Source organism: Sinohyriopsis cumingii, chromosome 5 (genome assembly GCF_028554795.1).
Source record: "Sinohyriopsis cumingii isolate HCF-2022 chromosome 5, ASM2855479v2, whole genome shotgun sequence".
NCBI lineage: Eukaryota > Metazoa > Mollusca > Bivalvia > Unionida > Unionidae > Sinohyriopsis > Sinohyriopsis cumingii.
Genome location: NC_142965.1, coordinates 89453568 through 89476418, shown reverse-complemented (window position 1 = coordinate 89476418; position 22851 = coordinate 89453568). Strand labels below are relative to the sequence as shown.

The following is a 22851-nucleotide window of genomic DNA, read 5'->3' as shown; positions in this document are numbered from 1 at the left end:
ACCATTATTGTAAGTCTTTGGTATGACTCGGCCGAGGATCGAACCCACAACCTCCCGCATCCAAGGTGGCTGTTCTAACTAATAGGCCAACAGAGCGGTCTATTGTGACACAGTGAAAGCAAGGTGAGAGGAACCCTTATAACAGCATAGTAATTGTGCAGTTTTCAATACAGATACAAGCCTTTGGATAAAATATTTAACATGGCACTACAATGGAAATGTTAATCACAATATGGATTTGATGACCATGGCACTGCAATGGAATTGTTAATTGCAATATGGATTTGATGACCATGGCACTGCAATGGAAATGTTAATCACAATATGGATTTGATGACCATGGCACTACAATGGAAATGTTAATCACAATATGGATTTGATGACCATGGCACTGCAATGGAAATGTTAATCGCAATATGGATTTGATGACCATGGCACTGCAATGGAAATGTTAATCGCAATATGGATTTGATGACCATGGCACTACAATGAAATGGTTAATCACAATATGGATTTTATGATCATGGCACTACAATGAAATGGTTAATCACAATATGGATTTGATGACCATGGCACTGCAATGGAATGGTTAATGATAATATGGATTTGAAGACCATAGCACTATAACAGAATGGTTAATCAAAATAGGGATATGATGACCATGGTATTGCAATGGAACTGTTAATCAAAATAGGGATTTGTTGACCATGGCACTGTAACAGAATGGTTAATCAAAATAGGGATTTGTTGACCATGGCACTGTAACAGAATGGTTAATCTAAATATGGATTTGATGACCATAGCACTATAAAAGAATGGTTAATCAAAATAGGGATATGATGACCATGGTATTGCAATGGAATGGTTAATCAAAATAGGGATTTGTTGACCATGGCACTGTAACAGAATGGTTAATCTAAATATGGATTTGATGACCATAGCACTATAACAGAATGGTTAATCTAAATAGGGATATGATGACCATGGCACTGTAACAGAATGGTTAATCTAAATATGGATTTGATGACCATAGCACTATAACAGAATGGTTAATCTAAATATGGATTTGATGACCATGGTATTGCAATGGAATGGTTAATCTAAACAGGGATATGATGACCATGGCACTGTAACAGAATGGTAAGCTTCTGACAAAGTGGGTGAAATAAAAAATGAATTTTTCAAAACTGTTCAATAAATTTTTAGTAACAAACCAGCAAACCCCCTTCAATTAATAAACAACTAAACAATGTGACTGTCTGAGTCTGCCATTGTGTATTTACCAAACCAAGCTAATCCTCAGTTTCACTCTGGTGAAACCAACGTCATTTGTTTATAACCATACTCACCAAAACTGCATAGCAATAACCAAAGATAAACCTTGCCACAGGTTGCCAAGACACACTCAAAACTGCATAGCAATAACCAAAGATAAACCTTGCCACAGGTTGCCAAGACACACTCAACACTGAGAAATCAACTAAACAATGACTGATGTAAAACAAGATTTAATAGCACAAATGAATTATTATCTCCAGACAGCATGTATTGATACAGAGTCTAAAAATTGTTCAAGGCATTCACATAACAGATTAAGGTCTATATTATTTTGATCTACTGATTAATCTTAACAATCTGCATAGGTCCAGATCTGCCAGCACATTATGTGATGGCAGATCTGGGTCTGTGTAGTTTGCACTTAGACAAGACTTGTTTATTTGAGTCTTCCTGATCTCAAATTCTTGGCAAGGTTTCCACCTTTTGGTTGAGTCAAATTCCTATTACCTTTTCACCAATATTTTGCACTTTTCACAACAGCTCGTTCCTTCATCAGCAATTTTTTTTCTACCACTGTTCACTGTGCAGCTTTTAAAGAAAATGCTACTCTTACAAAGGAAGTGATATTTAAATGTGGTTGACTGGTTATAGTGTAGTATTTTGTCCTAAACATTTCTCTTTTCCATGCGTAAGAAGCCAAAAATACATTCATACAAATATTGCGTCATGCTAATCTGTGCTGAAGAATACTGCACTTTTGGCTGCAAGCTTTTGTAATCTTGATAATTATTGGCAGAAATGATAGCCATTAGTTGTCAAATTGAGAGAAAAAATGTCAGACATCTCAAAGCAAAATAAGTTAAACAATATTTCTATGTGATGTTAACTTGTACTGAGTAATAAGCACATCTCAGTTGTTACATTTCATAATCATTTGTAATTATCAAAGTGAGAAAATCTGATATCTAAAAAACAGTGTAAGGGTACTTGGATTACTCACCTCTCTCTATGGATTAAAGTTGAAGTACTTTATACACATGCTGGAACAAATGTCTTTTTGAAGAAATTTTGAAATCAATAAATATTAATTTTTACAATGAGACCACGACTACAGCAAATTTTATATCTACCATATGTACAAAAACACCTCTGTGCAAGCAAATTGGTAGCATGAGCAAAGCTGCCACGATGGCTGTTAATTTTCCTTAAACCATCAGAACAATAAAAGCTCAATCATGAATAGTTCATACTGTATTACCTGAGTAGCAGACAAAAGGTTGCCCAGGAACAAACTCATTTGCCTGGATCCACTCCTCTGGTGGTAGCGGAGTGCTGGGAGTAGTCTCCCCTTTCAGAACTTTCTTCAAGGAAACCATGTTCGATGGTGATGGGTATTCATTTGCCAACATTTGCAAGTTTGTTGACCTAATTGCATTATCCACTTTGTGATCAACACTTACTGTATTGGAAGGTTTAACATGAACATATCTGCAAAGAGAATCAAATTCCTACTTATAATACACCAACTTTTATCTAAAGACCAGACGATTGTAAAATCAGAAAGGCCAATGTCATAATGTCAGTGATATTTCAAAGTGATGAAAAATATTTTTTCTCATCCAGATGGTAGCAAATGGTAATTTAATTTTTAGAAACATATTTAACAAGTCAATCTGCAAATCAAAACAATATGGATGCAGGAATGGTCCTGGCTTTAAAAAAGTTGTCACCAAAACAATGGCCAACATCAATATTTTGTCGCCAATTTTAAAAAAATGTTGCCAGAACAAGTAGTGAATATTTTTCCAAGTCCATTAATGTTGTTGTTGTTCTAATAGGGTTTAACACCATTTTTCAGCACAAGTGATAGGCTATACATGGCAGCCAGTATTAATGGTGGAGGAAGAACCCGGAAAACCCCCGAAAAAGAACCAACAACCCATGAGAAGCTACCGGCAAGCTTTCTCACATATCCACATTGGCCGAGCCCGAGTCTATTACTGTAATAGGCAATAAAAATTGAAAAAGATGGATAGTTATTACTTTATTGACAGAAAGCAATACAGCATAATATTACAAAATAATCATTATATTTTGCACTACTTCCATGGTTTTTGCATCCATAACGCCATTAGTGCATAAGTATGATTGTTGTCACCTGAAATAAATGCATTATCAAATGTAAAATATCTGGCTAGCGTGGGTACGTGGCAAAGCCTGCCAGTAGCTTCTCGTGGGTCACTGGTTCTTCCCTGGGTTTTCCAGGGTTCTTCCTACACCAGTTATACTGGCCGCCATGTATAGCCTATCTTGTGCTGAAAAATGGCATTAAACCCTAGAACAACAACAACAAAAATGTAAAACATATCTACTTTCTTGACATCTACAGTCTCTCTCTCATTTTTTAATAGAAACATCAAGTACATGTATTAAGCAAATCTACGTTATGTATATTATTTTCCAAATAAAAGTTTTTTAAGGAACTTTAGTTAATGACATTTTAATAGTAAATCCCTATGATTGTACTTTGCAATATAAGATAAGTGACATATAATGCGACCGTCTATTTCATGCATTCAGGAATTAAATGACCCCACCCACCTCCCCCTCCCAATTTTATGGCTAGCTTCACAAAGTACATCTCCATCAGGAGTTCAGAAATTTATTTTTGCTGCACTTTACATGCTTTGTTGTAGTGAATTGCTTCCTAAATTCCGCAAATGATAACTGAATGCTATACTATAGACTTTTTCTTGACAAGCAAACTACGAGTCAACACCTGGCATTAATGTACCATATATATAAGCAATAATTACCATCATTAAATTAAAAGAAGGAATGAAGAAACATATCACAGAGTATATGTGCCCCCGCCCCAAAAAAACTAATTTGGATCAAATATGTTATTTAGTAAACAGTGTTATATGCATATATGAATTAATAATAAGGAAATAAGGTGGGATGTAAAATGTGGGAAATAGTTATCTCATGTATGGTAGCTTGAGACCACATTTGAACTGTTAACATAAATTCCCACCCATTTTAGGCATTGGTAGTTATAACAAAAAAGGGCATTGTTTATTTGTCAATCAATTGCTAGTGCTTTCACTCACCGTAGAACAGGCAGTTTCTTTTAAGCACATCGAAGAGGCTTGCGTCTAACCTTCAGCTATTGTGCATAGCTCACCAGAATATGAAATGGGGGCATGGGGGGGGGGGAATAGCGCACTCCACAGGGAGAAATGGTGTGTCCTTTGAGAATTTCATGTGTATTGGACCCAAAAAATCTGAATATTTAGTGAAAACAATGCTTAAATATGCTGCAAAAAACTTCCCGATGGCAGGTCCCAATCTGCGTGTTTTCGGATTCGATCTCGCCAACTTGGTTTTTTGAGAAGATTTATTTTTTGCATGAAATGCTAGAATAACTGATCGGTATTAACTAAATTTATTCAACGACTATTTGAATTCTTTGGAAATCTTTCTGTACATTTTAAACTTCAACACAGAAGGGAGCATTTTACGTTGGAATGTATTTGGATTTCTTGGAACTGTTGGAATTGAAAGGACTTTTAGGAAATAGGAATTCATTCACCATGCTGTAAGTTAATTTAATTCTTTCACTTCTGTATTTTGCAGACATGGTTTTGGTATTCCACAGAAAAGCTGAAAATCTGAAAGGGGGATTTAGGGGTCCTACCTCAATGGGGTCTTGAGGGGCAGGGGGCCAAAAATGCATTTTACAATCATAACAAACTGCTCCTGGTGCAACTTAAGATCATAATATATAACAAAATAATCATCTGAGAAACTAACAACTTACAAAAAAAATTCAACTTGACTTGAATAATTCAACAATATTTATTGTCACTTGATTTTGTTCTCCAATACTATTGGTGCTTAAATTATTGCATGTGCATATCAGTGTTCACATCATATTAAAGTCACAATAATTTCTGAATTTTTGCAGCAAAAATATTATACTTCTCTCTTTTCATAACAAATCTGTAAAATGAACACCCAAGTACATCAACTATATACAAATAATCCCATACATTCACTTGTCTTTTTCTCCAATGGACACAACCTGTTGATATGCCAGTCAAGCTCTTTTTGCGGCTTTGACAAAGATTTCTTTAACCTTCCTTTTTGACTAACATTTTTGGCTCAATGTGCAATCATTTCTTTTCCTTCTAAATGAGAGAGTGTTTCCTTTCAAGCTGGTGCTGACAGAGAGCTACATCTGTTCTCTCATGCAAGAAATCTTTCTTATAGTAATTAATTGCACTTTTTCCAGATGCCTTCTGATCTTAAACTTTTCTGCATGCAGCTTCTTTTGTAGGTGCTGTTCCAAACTCTTCTAACCATGATTACTGTAGAGCAGAGGTCACAAAATGCCAGTCCTCTAGCATTCAGTTTTCTTATAAAATGACCAACTAAATTTCCATCTACTTTTTGCTCCAACCATTCCCATTTCCATACGTTTTTTTAAACCTCTACACTTCTTGTGTCATGGACTTTCTCAACAACCTGGGATGCCATTTTTTGCAAGCACACTTCTTCTTTCCATTGCCATCAGTTTCCATTACACAAAGATTCATTGGATGAATGTAAGCTTTTGACCAATCAGAATACTCTTATGAGAGTCATGGGCTAAGTAATATATGGAACGAATACCTTACAAGGATTGTCGCAGAATGGGACCAAACAGACTGTTTAATAAAAAACTGGATCGGAGATGATGATTAAAAAAATGGGACTATATCAAGAAAAATTGGATTCAAATCAGGAGAAAAGTGGAATTCCATTTTAGAACAGAAAAATCATGTCTGATTTTGAGAAATAAATTATTTTCAATTATGCAAAACTTGTTTGTTTTGCTATTTCTTGTTGCGTAGTTTAAGTCCATAGAGTTGTAACATGGGATTGATGGAAAAAGTAAAAGATCAGTGAACAAAATTAACATATATTACTTACCCTGCCTGGATTCATGTTTGGTGTCACACTCCTTCTTCAAAATATCACAACCAGTTGTAAATTAAGTGACTTGTGCCTTGATACATATAGGACACAGAGATCTCAGAAACGCTTAATTACGCGTATTTGGATGCCAATATTTGATCTGGGACGCAGAAAATTACTGAGGCAGGAGTCCTCCATATGCATGTAATAGGTGTGGGGCAAAATTCAAAGACCTGCCAGTCCTGCTTCAGCCACCTGCTTTGTGGGAAAATGTGTTAATCAGTTAGCTGTGCTGATATTTACAATGACCGAATTCAGTGACTGAAAGAACCCTTGATACATACATGCTGCCATTTTATAAGAGTACATAAAAAAGAACATGATGCAATAGCTGGACGGCAAGTTCAAAGACTTTGACTGGCAGCCAAGTGGAAAAATTTAGATATTTACAGTGATTCAATTCAGAGGCAGAAAGACCCAGAGATGTACATGTGGTCATGTATAAAAGTACATCAAATAAACAACTTTAGCTTTCGTTATTGTCTTCATTTCCGAATGTAGCGGAATAAGCAGTGCAAGTGACCTCAGAATCAATACATGTTGAGACTTAGACAAAATGCCATTCGTAAGTGGGTGACAAGTCGCCTAAAAATGTACACTTCGACTTCTTCTGTCAGGAAAGCAAAAACGACTTCGCCCTGTGATTATTTAAGAGGTACATTGACTGACCATAGCATATTTATTTTAAATGCCCCTCGCCTTAGCCTGGTTAGTGTTGTATTGAAATGTACTCATCAAGGCATCAGTAGCTAGGCCTAGTTTTTATATCAAGTACGTTGACAAACTCTTGCCCGGTGACAAGCATTATGTTTTGATAACTGATTGACCATTAACCCTTTTCTGAGTAAGGTAGTAACTATCAATTTCCTGCATGCTATCCTCTAATGATTAAGACATACAAACTTGTGTTTTAAGATCAGAATCAGTGATCTGAAGATATATTAACTGCCTCTTATACACTATTTCGTCATAAAATTAGTTTGAAACTGTAAGCGAACCAGTAGGCCTAACAGGAAATAATGGCAGACTTCGCTAAGTCTGGGATGTACCAGTTTATTAGACTGTTGGTTTTCTTAAATCATCGGGCAAACATATTCAGAAAAAAATATACAAATCATTGAAACCAGAGCCAAGATATTATTTTCATTAAAGATTGAACTTTAAAATCAAATTATGTAGGGCAGAAACGTATAAGACAATGCTATGTTGTGGAATTTGCGAGACGCGCTTTAAGGTCTAAGCTGTTTTCTGAATTGACACGTATTTGCGAAAATACGAGAAAAACAGCAAATCAGGTATTATTTGTTTGCCTAAAATTACTACAAGTATGTATACAAATAAATAAACCATAAATCTGAGAGCCTGTCAATGGACTGTTGTAATGAAGCTATATTATAGTGAGTGGTTAAGTTACGAAAACCTCTCCATCTGAAAACAGATGCATTCATGTCTGTGTTGATTCTGTAGGAAACAAGGGACTGCAATTTTTGATGGTGGGACTCCTATTTTTGAATTCCTAGCGAGACCTCTGTCACAGAACATCTGCTTTAAGTTTGTATCACATCTCTGCCATGGACACCCAACTTTCCAGCTGTTTCTCGGGAACTTTTGACCCGTTCATCATGATGTGGTGTTCCACCTGAAGCATTACTACCATCACTACATGTTGATTATGTTGGACTGTCAGGTATAAAATCAGGTTCAGTGACTGTGTTGTCTGATGAATTTGCACAAAATCCAAATCCTCTTAATTTTGTTAACTTAGTCTAAGGATGAGACGATGAACACGCAATGTCTAACTTACATTTACCCATGATAAAGTTGCACTGTTGACAGTATATAATTTTGATTGAGATTTTTTCCATTTGCTTTGTATTTATGCACAGCAATCCGTGATTTAACGGTAATCAAATTTCTCTGAAGATTCAGCAAAAAAATTTTTATTGGTACATTTAAAACAACATCATGAGGATTAGCCATCATTCAACTAATTTTTTAGATGTTTCTGTTTGCATTTTCAGAGGTCGGTCAATTGTGGGTATAGTCAGGTAGCATGACTGAGTGTATCACAGCATACAGTACTCAGGCCAGATGTCAACATAAGCAGATTATGATGTAATAATGCACTCTAGAGATGGGTTTGTCAATACGAAACAAAGGATTTGTTTATGTAATGGATAGATGCATTGTGTATCCAAGTTTATGGCTTCCTTTCATGGTCCCTTTGAATTTCTCCACTCCAAATCCATGATTGTGTGTACAAATCAAACAGCTAAAAAGGCTGTCACCCAAAAAATCACCAGATGGTATATTTTGTCACCAATAAGGGGAAAAAAAACTGCAATTTGCAACACTGGTGAAGCCCAGTACGATCCCTGTGGATGCATTCAGGCCTTAAGTATTACTGAATTAAAAGCACAAGTATTTGGAATGTGAGGATAAGTAAATGTTCTCACTAGGTGCAACAAAAAAATGTTTAATATGATCACACAATATTCTTTTAAACTAGAAAGTATTACCATATTTACTTGCTTATAAGTTGGCTTAACTACAAAAAAAAATACCCTGGTCTGTAACCATATTGTGCCAGGAGATCAGAGTGTACGCTGTTTGATTAGTCCTTACAAAATGCAATGATCTAGACATGCTAGTATGTTATGTGATGGAAGATCTAGGTCTGTGAAGGTTGCAGTTTGTCATGACTTATAAGCAATGTTATGTATGTCTATATTCTGTTTTTTTCTTCATAAATATTATACAATGTACGGGTCAATTTCGTTGTCATTGTGTGTGTGATTTGGATTTTTGACGTAGCTTTAACAATTTTTCAGTCATATTGCTACGATGTCTGCAGTGTGACAGTTTATAGTGCTATCTAGCACTGGGGCATCATGCCGCAGACATGTAGCATGATGTCCCACCCAGTCACATTATCCTGACACCAGGCCGACCAGTCCTAACACTAACCTCTTAGTGTGGAGTGCCAAGCGAGGCAGCTGTTAGTACCATTTTTGTAAGTCTTTGGTATGACTCGGTCAGGGATCAAATCCACGACCTCCTGCATCCGAGGCGGACACTCTAACCACTAGGCCACTGGAGCGGTCTGTTGTTATTGTTGTTGTAGGGTGTAATGCAATTTTTCAGCGCAAGATAGGCTATACATGATGTCCAGTATTAATGGTGGAGGAAGAACCGAGGAAAACCATGGAAAGAATCACCAACCTATGAGCTACTGGTTAGCTTTCTCACATACCCACATTGGCCAAACCCGAGACTCAAACCCACGCAGACATAGGTGAGATGGCAGTGATATGTAACGGTGAGCACTTTAGACCACTCGGCCACTTGGGCCCTGGTCAAATTCGCAAACAAGATATTAAAGGGTTAATTTTGTACATGACTGTGGGTTAGTGCTTTAAGATAATGTCATTTTGTTTGTATTCATGTTTATTTTTTAAATTCTATGGTCCACCTGATTTCTGATTGGTTGGCTGTTAAAATTTCATTGAATGACCAGACCTTATTTACAACAAGTTAGAACATTCTGGAAATAACTTAAGACCCTCATCCTGGTTCTGTTATTGTGTCCTACATTTTCACATAAAGATTATTTACATTTTTGAATTACTTCTTCCATATTTTAACATCAGTCTTAGTGGAACCAATTTGAGTTTCATTTAAAATTTGAGAGGATATATGTATTTAAATTATTCGCTGAATTACAAAGTGCTCAATAATACGTTCAGATTAAATCACTATTTTGGAATTATTGAGAATTCATTTAGAAACATTTTGGTTTATATCATTGTGATACATCAAGATTGTTAGCACATACACACTATTCAGGGATAGTGATTAGGGGTGAAACGATTCATCGATACATCGATGCATCTATACTTTTGCCATTTCAATACACATATCGATACACAAGGTGAAGAATCGATACAAAACGATATCTACCTTATAATAGCTACATAAATCTTCAGCAGTTATGATAACACTGGACAACAAATTTTTACAAAAGTCATGTTACTGAAATAAAATTAGTCAATTCTTATCAATTTTTATGTGCTGAACACGAATATGACAGTCAAATTGCAAAATTGGCTCTAGTTTTTTTGTAATCTGCAAGAAATTAATGTTTACATAACGAAATGCATTCCAATAGTAAAAGGTCAACTGTAATAGCCTACCTATAAAAAATCAAGTCATTGACTACATCTTAGATTTCTTCGCCTGTCTCTTGTACAGCTGTTCGGGAGCATCTCTGAGGAGTGTCCAGCAGTAGTCAGCCAGCATTGTAGTGGACCATTTTCCCTGGTATCTTTGTTCCATTGTTGCGATATCTTGATGAAAACGTTCGCCGTGTTCATCACTAACAATACCACAGTTGCTAGGAAAGAAATCCAAATGGGAATGAAGGAAGTGAATCTTTAGAGACATATTGCAGCCAAGTTTCTTATACTTCATCAACATGTCTTCTACTAGTTCCTTATAGTTTTCTGCCCTAACATTTCCGAGGAAGTTTGTAGAAACTAGGCGAAAAGCATTCCATGCTTGTTTCGCGTCACCTTCCAGCAAGTTGTTGAACCGGTCGTCTTTGAAAAGCTCTCGAATCTGAGGACCCACAAAAACTCCCTCTTTAATCTTTGCTTCGCTGAGTCGAGGGAATTTTTCATGCAGGTATCGGAATGCTGGCAAAGTCCGGTCAATGGCTTTCACGAAGTTCTTCATCAAACCTAGTTTGATGTGAAGGGGTGGTAGCAAGATTTTCTGAGCCTCAACCAGAGCTGGGTGTTGGATATTCTTCTCTCCAATGGCTACATTCTGCCTGTGAGTCCATTCCTTCCTCATGTAGTGCATTTCCCTTGCTCGGCTATCCCACTCGCATAAGAAACACATGTATTTTGTATATCCTTGCTGCAGTCCCATTAAAAGGGCAACTACCTTCAAATCACCACAGAGGTGCCAGCTGTACTTGTTATACTCAATGGAATTCAGTAGCTGCCTTAAGTTATCGTATGTCTCTTTCATGTGGACAGCATACGCTACTGGAATAGATGGAAGAATGTTTCCATTGTGCAAAAGCACAGCCTTGAGACTCAGTTTCGAAGAGTCCACAAATAGTCTCCATTCTTGTGGGTCATGAGTGATTTTTAAAGCATTCATGAGGCCCTCAATATCGGAACAGAATATCAGATTACTTTCCTTTCTGAAGAAAGGCTCCAATTGCTGGTGGCGCTTTCGATATGCAGTAATTGTGACATCTTCTTCTAGAAGATTCCATTGTTGGAGTCTTGATCCTAGCAATTCTGCCTTGTTCTTTGATAAGTCCAAATCACGAATCAGGTCATTTAGTTCTTCCTGTGTTATTCTGTGTGGGGTTGATGATGCACCACAGTGAAAATCTGGATCACTGCATGCTGATGGACCAGGAGAAGAACAGGTCGACTCACCTTTGTCTTCGTCAGATGAATCAAGAGAATATTCTGCTGGAAATTCTGTAATAGGAAGTCAATCTCCATGTGGAACTGGTCTCAATGCAGAATGAATGTTTGGGTAGACTATTCTCGACTTCTTTCGCTTCGTTATTCCGCCGGAAAGAGGAGGAACCAAGCAGAAGTAACAGTCATTTAGGTGGTTGCTTGGCTCTCTCCACACCATTGGGACTGCAAACGGCATTGATGACCTTTTGCAATTCAACCACTGTGAAAGCTGTGTTGTACATGTAGCACATCATATATGCGGAGCCCAAGGCTTGTCTTGGTCACCAACCTTGCATCCGAAGTAAAGATGATATGCCTTCTTCACTTGAGAATTGATACTTTTCTTCTGGTTGGCAAATGTCACTTCCCCACAAATATAGCAAAAATTGTCCGCGGTATTAACACACTTTCGAGGCATTACTGTTCTTTATTGTACGTAAATGGATAAAATAATAAGTTTTATGTAACAGTAGCTTGAACTGTCTCGCACAACGTCTAAAATATTTTAAATGCTGAACCTATCTGATTGGGCTTTATATAGTACACTGCTTACGTCAGCTTCAGCAGCCGCCTGGCATTAGTATAATAGGCCTACACATGTATAGTACACTGCTGACGTCAACTTACTTCAGCAGCCGCATGGCATTAGTATTGCATTGCATCAGAAAATGATGCAATCAACTGTGGATGATGTGAGCATGATGGTATTATGCAATGTTACATCATTATTCCGGATGTTGCTGCAGTCCTACTGGAGAAATTTACACAGTGAAACATAGAAAATGAGGTATATGAATATCTTCAAAACGAGAGCCAATACAAATTTTTCACGGTTATATTCGTGTTCGGCACACCAAAATACTACAGATTAGGGCCTTTTCAAGTCAGTAATGATTTCACTGTTGACCAGTGTAATTAAATTAGGAGCTCATTAGACCAAACTGTCGCGGTAGTTGTTTTGTATACACAGGAAGTATAGTGTGTGAGATTCAGTTAGTCATCTCCGTTCCCGCACCCGGACCAGTTCTATAGATAAGAGTTTCCTTGTACTAGGAAATTACATTATTTTTTGTTTTTTAAATAATACCATAATTTAAAAATATAATCAAAGACATAAATTAATAATAGTTTCTGAAGGAAAAATTTTTTTCTCAAAATTATTATAATAATGTAAGTGTCAATTCTTTTCTCTTTGCGTGGGACTAAACTATTGGTATGGGTGTGGAACCGGTGATAGAACTTATGATTATTCTTAATCACTAAGACGTTTGGGATGCTTTCATGCAATGAACTACAAACAGCAGGGTGACCAAGGTGATTCCAACATCCGGTCAAATGGAGCAGACGCAAAAGGCCAAAAAAATTGAACTCGAGTTACCTGCGATTAGAAGATCATCAGCCTGGAACTTTTTTGGATATCCTGTGGAGTATGAGAATGGAGTAAGAAAAGTAGACAAGTCCAGGTGTGTTTGCAAACTGTGTTTTACAGCTCTTAGGAATACTGGAAACACCACAAATATGTCTACACATTTAAAACAGCACCACCCAACCATTGCCATTGGAATTCCTTTTAAAGATGACAAGATTTCAGCTCCCAAGGTCAGTGTTTCTCCTACTCCTAAGCCATCACATCCAACAACCACTGGTCAGCTCAGATTGACTGAAGTTTTTCAGTCTCCATTAATTCCATCATCGCAAAGATCACAGACAATCACTAAGCATATAGCGATGTTTATTGCACATGATATGCGCCCTTTCTCAGTGGTTGATTCGCTAGGTTTCAGAAATCTGATTCGTACCCTGGAACCTCGCTACATCATCCCATCAAGAACACACTTCGCAGAGAAAGTTATCCCAGACCTATACCTTCACACCAGACAAGAAGTGCAAAGCACCATATCAGAGGCAGAATCAGTGGCCATTACTACAGATGGTTGGACTTCAAGGGCTACAGAGAGTTACATAACAATCACAGCTCACTTGATTGATAAGGAATGGTGCATGAAAAGCTTTGTTCTTCAGACGAGACCTTTACACGAGTCTCACACTGGTAAAAATATAGGAGCAGTACTAGTTGATGCCAGTAAGGAATGGCAACTGGAAAGGCCCCACAAGTTACTCCCCATAGTAACAGATAATGCTGCTAATATGGATGTTGCTATTCAAGAGGCAAAGTTCACACCACATATCAAGTGCTTTGCACATACTATAAATCTAGCAACCCAGAGAGGGTTGCAAGTTCATCAGATGTCACGCCTTCTTGGGAGGATCCGGCACATTGTCTCGTTTTTCCATCGCAGTACAACTGCTACTACCCTGCTGAAATCCAAACAAGAGCTGTTGCAGCTTCCTAAACACAAACTTATCCAAGATGTCCAGACACGTTGGAATAGTTCTTATGATATGATTGATCGATTTTTAGAGCAGCAGCCTGCCATTGTAGCTACTCTATTAAGTAAGGAAATCAGACAGAGGGAGACGGACTTAAACACTTTATCAGAGGATGATGTATCAAATGCAGAGGATATTCTCAAACTGCTCAAACCAATGAAAACCATTACAACGATATTGTGCGATGAAGCAGCACCTACCATATCAATGATTTTTCCTCTAAAACATCGTATTATTAGTGCAATGGAAGTGCAAGAAAGTGACTCTGCACTTGTGAAGGCAGTCAAGGTGGCAATCTCCCAAGACCTAAACAAAAGATACAATGACAAGGACACGCAGCAGTTTCTGTTGCAGAGTTGTGCCCTAGATCCAAGATTTAGGGCTCTAACTGATGTAGACGATGCTACAAGGATCCAAATATATGCTTCCATTGTCATGCAAACAGTGAAGGTCGATGAGGTAAGTCAAAAATTTACATATGAGTATCGTTGTGTTATCTACGTGCAGCAGTTGAAGGATAACATAATATTATTGTCCCCTTTCAAGATTTTAAGGATATATGAAATTTCTTTTGGTAGTTAAAATTGGACACTTGTCCCAAAAGGTTACCCTAGATGCACCACTGATCTTGGTATGCCCCAGAGTCACCTTCAAAGTTCTTATGTCATCCGATTCTCTCCATCTCCCTCTGAAACACTGACACACACACACACACAGAGCAAACACACAAACTATTACATAACTTCATTGTTTGAAGTTCATAACTTCATATACACAAATATTTCTTAATATTCAATATTGATCTTATATTGATAAAATCATGCTGTTTTATTTATATTAAATGCCAGTGAATTAATGCTAAAATGTTAATTAACATAAAATTGCGAGATTCGTATTAACTTAAGGAGTACATATTATATAATTTTGATTTTTATTACAGTGTGAAACAGTAGTGAAGACAGAGAAGACTGATGAACTCATTCATGTACTACCATCTAGTCTTCCCCGACTACCACAGCTTCCTGCAGTACAAGTTACAGAACGAGATAACAGACCAGCAGCAACAGCGAAGGTTGAAGTTGATGAGCCTCCAGTGAAAAAGGGTGCACTTGAAGATCTTTTTGGAGATGTGTACGTGGTCAAGGTGGAGCCATCAAAGTCCCTCTTTCAGAGGGCTGACACAGAGATAACACGTTATAGGAATGAGACATCTAGTATACATATTGGTGACAACCCACTGATGTGGTGGAAATTCAATGAAACATCATTCCCTTTGCTGGCCAAACTAGCCAAGATGTTGTTGACTATTCCAGCAACATCAGTGCCATCTGAAAGAGTCTTTTCAACTGCTGGAGATGTTGTATCAGCACAAAGAGCCTCTCTGACTGGGGAGAATGTGGATATTTTGATTTTTTTGAAGAAGAATATGAAACTTTGAAAGTTGTGACGAGTAGTCTGACAGTCTTGTGCATATGTTATGCAGAATGATCTAATTCAGTTCATTTATGCTTTTTACAGAGTCATCACAATTGCCAGATAGTTTTAGAACAATGAGTTTGTGACTTAAGAAGACTCATTCATTTTCTGGAAAACGCATTTATGTTGATGAGGATATCATTTTCAATCATCATGAACTTTTCTTTAATTCAGTTATTGAATTCAAATACACATGACAATTTATGTGAAATTACATTTAACACTGTTTGCAGTTAGGTGCTTGCGCGTTATAGACGATATAGCATATATCAGGTTCAACATTATTTGCAGTTAGGTGCTGTGTATTATAGATTCATATAACAGATCTCCGGCTCAACGTTGTTTGCAGTTGGGTGCTTGTGTGATAAAGATGGATGTAGCAGATCTCAGGTTCAATACTGCAGTTAGGTGCTTGCAAGTTGTAAATTGATATAGCAGATCTCAGGTTTGACACTGCAGTTGGGTGCTTGTATGTGTTATAGATAGATATAACAGATCTCAGTTTTTACACTGCAGTTGGGTGTTTGTGTGATATAGATTGATATAACAGATCTCAGGTTTAACACTGCATAATTATTATTTCTGAATCCCAATAATTTTAAATTTATTTTTTATTTTTGTATTACATGTACTTTTTAGTGTGTTATTGTGTTGCAGTATGTTATTGCATGATGAATCAGACACAAAACTTGTAATAGTCCTGTGCATCTGTTAGGCAGATTTATCTAATTCAGTTCATTTATGCCATTTACAGTCATCACAATTGTCAGCTAGTTTTAGAACACTGAGTTTGTGACTTAAGAAGATTTATTCATTTGCTGGAAGATGCATTTAAGTTGATGAGGATATCATCTTCAGTTATTAGGAACTTTCTTTAATTCATCTATAGACTTCAATTACACACATGGCAATTGATGTGAAATTAATTAGTGTTTGCTGCAGTGAAGTTTATCATTTGTGTTTTCTAAGATGATCTTTCTTGAACTGAAGAAAGGAGGAAAGTATACAGCTTAGAAAAGGTTGCATAATTATGATTTCCTAATCCTAAGCATTTTAAATTTTTGTTGTATTTTTGTGTTACGTGTACTTTTTAATATATTATTTTGTTCCAGTATGTTGTTGCATGATGAATCAGACACAAAACTTGTAACATTTCATTTTTATTGAATGAAGGATAAAGAAACACATCAAAGATTTTGTTATATTTTATTTGGTTACATAGAACAACAATGTTAGTAGTCGTGACATTGTATCTTGATTAAATTTTTTCTCTGTTATCATTATACATAACAGGTTAACAAGGTGACTCACTGCTGATACATTGCATATTTGACACTGTTTGAACTTGAAAATACCATTCAACATATACATTCACATGATTAATCAAATGTACTGTGATAATCCCATTTTCAGTTTGATACATGTATTGATATGTATCATATCGTAGGCTGTGTATCGTGTATCGTATCGATACGTGGCACAGGCGTATCGTTTCACCCTAATAGTGATACATCAGCACTTTCAAGATTGTTTGGAAAACCACTGGATATGTGGAATACTCTATATTTTTGCACCTGCAATAGAACTGTTAGGACTATTTGCGATTTAATTCACAATGCTATAAGTTCTTTTTCTATTTTCACTTTTGTATTATAGGGAAATAAAATATTTGTTGAATTTTACAAAACTTGTTGCTTTTCACTCTTTTTCTGTTACATAGTTTAAGACCATAGAGTTGTAACAGCATGTATATACAGTAATAATTAATAAACATTCTATTACTTTACCTGTATGTGTACTATGTCTACATGATTATTCATTGATGGTAATACTGGTAAATCTGCATTGTATTTTACAGAACAAACCTGATAAAATGCTGGCTTTCACAATGAAGTTTGAAATTACTTGGCAAGCACTACAGGCTGATCAGTATACACAGTTATTAAAGTAACGACAGGAAACTGCATCATAGAAAAATGATCATGGATGTGGGTACCAGCTCTCTAGCTGTAACTTATTTATTTATAAATGCTGAAAAGAACCTTCATTTACACATACCTGCATCTCTCTCCATAGGCACAACAACCTCGAAGAAAATACCTGCAGACATCGTCAGGTCGGTCTCTGCGATCATGAGAAAAATGGCAGTCACTCCCTGCACGGCAAGCCCCATGAAGAAAATACCTACATGGAGAAAAAATTAAGAAAATTAACTTCGTCATGTCCTTTCTCTGAACCTGATATTGAATTACATGATACAGTTTGCAGGGGTAAAGTGAGCCTTGAACTTTAGGGAGAAGTTACATACTTCTTTTGGACTGGGAGATTTGAGAAATAAGCTGGGAAAATAGGGAGTGAAACAAGAATGAATACATACATGAATACATACATACATACAAACATGCATGCATGCATACACACACACACACATACATACATACATAATGTATTTAATAGCCAATAGGTCAATGCTGAGTATAAATTCAATTGCAAATTCTGTCAATTTTCCATCCTTCATCCATTTATAAGTTGATGCTGACTATAAGACAAAGACAGATCAATACCATGGCTTTGTCTTTTTCATCATAGTTCGTTCCACATAAAATCGTGAATTTTATCCCATCTGCAACTCACTTAATATTCAGGTCAGCATTATTCAATGTAGCTAAATTCACTTCATACAAAGTATTTTAAATGGCAGCTGATTAATTATTGATACCTATTACAATTATGTAATCAAGATACTCTTAACAGTTCAAATTAATCATAATATATAGATTTTGCTTTGTTTACACGAATCATATGGCCAAAATACTTGGTGTAACAATCAAGATGGGGACATGTAAGTGCCCATATATTCCCTCTTGATGATACTTTTCAATTTCATTATTGTATTTTATCAGTTAATCAGATATTGTTAAGTGTTTGTTTTCTTCGTGTGATTGATATTAACACATGCAAAGGCTACAATGCATTTTTCCAGGGGATATAATACTGTAACTACTTGGTTTGGGTAAGGGAGCTTCTCAAAAGCTATAAAATATTGCCATTCAGTGAACATTCTTAAAGATCACAGGGCAAAGTAATTTTCTCTTTGCTCAAAGTATATGGTTTTAGTAGGCTTAAAAAAAAAAAAATAAAACTAGCAGAGAGATTGCTCATTGTTGTTTTCTGGTGTCTAAAACAGTCCATTATATGCAATGTCTTCTTTTAATATTTTGTAAAGTGTTTATCAAATAGTAAAGTCAAACTGTTATATACATGTGTTTAATGAAATACAACTCCAAATACTGAAATGCCAACTTTATAGTGTTTGGGACCATTGGTGAAAATCGGATTATAAAATATAAATAGATGAATGAATTGTGCAACTTTTATATCCCTGATGTTTTTGTTTTTAAAATCGGTAGTAGGGACCAGCATATGGGAAGGTGTGGGAATACTGTAGTTTTAATATTTCTATAAAAAAAAGTGGAACAAATAAAAAGATGTCCTCCACTTGCACTTGCATGTTAAGTGGGTGCGATTATGGCCATATTGAGCAGTAGCATGGGTAAATGGTTCTTTCAAAACAAGTAAACTGGGTCATAAAACAAAGCATGGACATTGATGGTTATTAAGCAGAAAACTCACTCATGCTGTGTCTTCTATGCACAAGATTAACAGTAACCATGGAAATTAAGGAAAAATCAAATTATGTCCCTCCTAGAATACTTATCCAACAGCAATAATATTAGGAATATCAGCCTACTACCTCCCCAATGCAGCCATATTGAATGACGAAAATTCATCTATTCTATCTGTTGCTGTAGGGTTTAATGCCATTTTTCAGCACACAATAGGCTAAACATGGCGGCAAGTATTAATGATGGAAGATTTTGTTGTTGTAGGGTTTAATGTCATTTTTCAGCACAAGGTAGGCTATACATGGCGGCCAGTATAAATGGTGGAGGAAGAACCTGGGAAACCCCAGGAAAGAACCACCGATCCACGAGAAGCTACTGGCAAGCTTTCTCACATAACCACATTAGTCGAATCCGAGACTCGAACTCACGCAGACAGAGGTGAGATGGCAGTGATTTGTAACAGTAAGCGCTTTAGACTACTTGGCCACTTGGGGCCCCAATGATGGAAGAAGAACTCGGGAAAACCCTGGAAAGAACCACCGACCCACGAGAAGCTACTGGCAAGCTTTCTCACATACCCACATTAGCCGAATCCAAGACTGAACCCATGGAGACAGAGGTGACTATTCTATCTGTATCATACAGACAAATGGTATTAGCTCTTACCCAATACCTTCCCTTGTACATGTGGCTAGTTTACAAGCTGAGTGGAATACAACAGCAGGGTGGCTAGGATGGTTAAAAGTAATGTGATCTGGTAAGTATTCTCTAAGAAAAATAATTTCCTATACAAATTTGCTTTCTCCTTCAAATGTATCCCCTGATCACATTAACATTAATTAGGAAGGAATGCAGAGCATCATATCTAAACTTCAGGAATCCTTCCAGGGAAGAAAGATTGGATTGCCTATATGAATGAAAAGCAACTTTCCTACATAAAACAACAGTTTGTGGCTGCTATAGATATTAGGTTAAGAAGATAATTTTGTTGTACACACCCTTTCTCTCTCCCTCTCTGAATAATGCTATTTAAATGTCCTATCACCACATTTCTATATCTCTCTCTTCAACTTAAAAGGTCAAATATTGAGATTTCTGTTTATACTTATTTTAAATCTTTCATATCTAAAAGCAACATATTTATTATTATAAATATCTATTACACGGTGTAAAAATAATTGCATTTATGATCCTCACAACAGTTATGTATGCAGAAGTGATTACCACTAGAGCAAAGAACTTGCAAACATTAAAGGTATTAAAGTATTGTGACAGGTTGTGAAACGTAATCCTGCAGAAATTTATGCTGCTGAAACAAATAATGTTATACCTATTGGAAGTATGAATATAATGAGAAAAAAAATGTGTGTGTGCATGTAATTTGGATTATTAATGTAGTTTTAACAATTTTTCAGTCACATTGCTAAGGTGTCTGCAGTGTGACCGCTTATCACTGGAGCATTATGCTGCATCACGTCCCACCCAGTTACATTATCCTGACACACGGCTGACAAGAACTAACCTCTTAATGCTGAGCGCCAAGTGAGGCAGCTACTAGTATAAGTCTTTGGTATGACTCGGCCAGGGTTCGAACCCGTTATCTCCCGTATCTGAGGCGGATGCTCAAACTACCAGGCCATTGGAGCGGTTGAGAAAAAAAAAAAAGGACTACCATCATTGGAAAGAATGATGAAAATGCTGTGCATGGAGAAATGTGACTACAGTGTACTTTCTATCGTAGTCCTACCTGTAAGACCCGACGCTGATATTTATGTTGCTGGCGTCAGGGTCTTACAGCCTAACTAAAGGCGCTGTGTAGTGTGTTTTGATGTCGACTAACATCGTTACGAAATTAAAATTTTCAGGAATATTTCACACAACTGACAACTAAAATAATGACGCTTTTCTACAAAGTAAAGTTATAATGTTTTAGTCAGACTTTACTTACTATGATGCCTTTTCTCTAATAAATTCAAATTTTCACAAAAGAAATGGACCCGTTTTCAAGTTTCTTTGGCCTACTTTTCAGTTGGCTGGAAAGCGATGAAAGCCGAGAATGCCAAAATCGGATAAAGTGGAAACATCAATTTTTAACGAAACGAATAAAAATATATTATGCCTATTGGAACTGTATGCAACGGTTCGTTTCGTTCAAGAAACATATCCCAAACATCAACCTACTTGAACTTACTTCGGCATACTTCGACTACCGTCGCATTGCAACAAATTCAAATGTATGTCAACGGAATGTGAAAATGCATCAATTTGCTAGTGTCATATTTTCATTCCACCAGGATAAAGACAGCACAGTAAGTATATTAATTACACATAAATTAGTGGAAAAATGTCGATATACGCTGCCAAATGTGTGAGATGTTCCTGAAACTTTGACTACTCATTCCGATGTCAACAACATCGGAACACACTATACAAGGCCGTTATTTGGATAGTAAGACATAGCACCTTAACAAAATCAAAATGTGCTATGTCTTACATGTAGGACTATTTCTATCGGTACATTGTTTAATTAAGCCCAAAAATCTACCTAACATCGGTACCAAATTTATTATACTACGTAAATTGTATCTTGAAATATAGGCGTTGATTCTTAAAAAGGTCGCGGGAGAAGAGATACAAATTTCCTCCATTTTAGGATTATACACTAGGTCTAAAATTATAATGTTTTGGTGATACCAGCCTCTGTGGTTGAAATCAACAGAAAACCGGTACCGGTGGAAAACATCCACATGTCTTGTACGGTAGCCGCGGCACAACTGAAAACGTTTAACAAAATGCCCAAATCTTCAACATAAAAAAACCCCAAAGCATTATAACCTGCACAATGTCTGACTTGATGTTGACCGGTGCGACGTCGACAATGCCTCTGCCATTTGCTGAGGCCTACAAGAGTGCTGGATATGTACGCAAAAACGGCTTAACAATTGCGGATAAATTTATATCTCGGGGACATACTAATAAATGAAAGGACATAGCAGTATTGATGCGGAGAATTATTGTAGATATTAATTTTATGTGAAGCTGTTGTCGTAGATTTTGTCAACAAGTGTTACACCCTCCCCCACTACAGCTTTAAACTCTAATCGTGTTTTGGCCTATATACGTAAAATTCTATATATGGCCACTGCATGTCTGCAACACCACCACCACCACCAATGAAAAAAAAAACATAAAAAAACAACAAAAAAATAAACATTATGCAGGCGACCCTGTTACAACAACACATAAATAAATACCAACACAGTTACACTTCACTTAAGCTCATCTACTTGTCATCATATTTTTACAGGATTAGCAACAAAGTTATACATGGATAACAAAGCACATATACACATCACTCATATTTACGATTATGCAACAAAAGATTGAAACATAAATATAAGTAAAATACAAAAGTAAAATTAGCGAATGTGACTAAACTAGCTCGGTGTAATATGCTGCAAATTAATATACACAGAGAAACAGCTAGTTCATCATTTAATTTGTCTTAAAAGAATCATAAATGAATTCGATAAAATTAGAGATAATCTATAATTAAAGACTAGATGAAGAAA

The 22851-nt window shown here is 36.4% G+C and overlaps 1 protein-coding gene across 1 annotated transcript in view; it reads right to left on the bottom strand.

The window, feature by feature from the left end:
• Positions 1–22263, bottom strand: part of LOC149799716 (putative E3 ubiquitin-protein ligase makorin-1) — a 40344-nt gene extending 18081 nt beyond the window's left edge. The window contains exons 1-3 of the mRNA XM_089959084.1: positions 22115–22263; positions 17712–17837; positions 2537–2766 (exon numbers count right to left, since the gene is read on the bottom strand). Of these exons, the coding sequence (XP_089815210.1) occupies positions 2537–2766; positions 17712–17837; positions 22115–22170 (412 nt within the window). The 5' untranslated portion in view covers positions 22171–22263. The remainder of the gene's footprint in view (positions 1–2536; positions 2767–17711; positions 17838–22114) is intronic.
• Between the last annotated feature and the right edge of the window lie 588 nt (positions 22264–22851).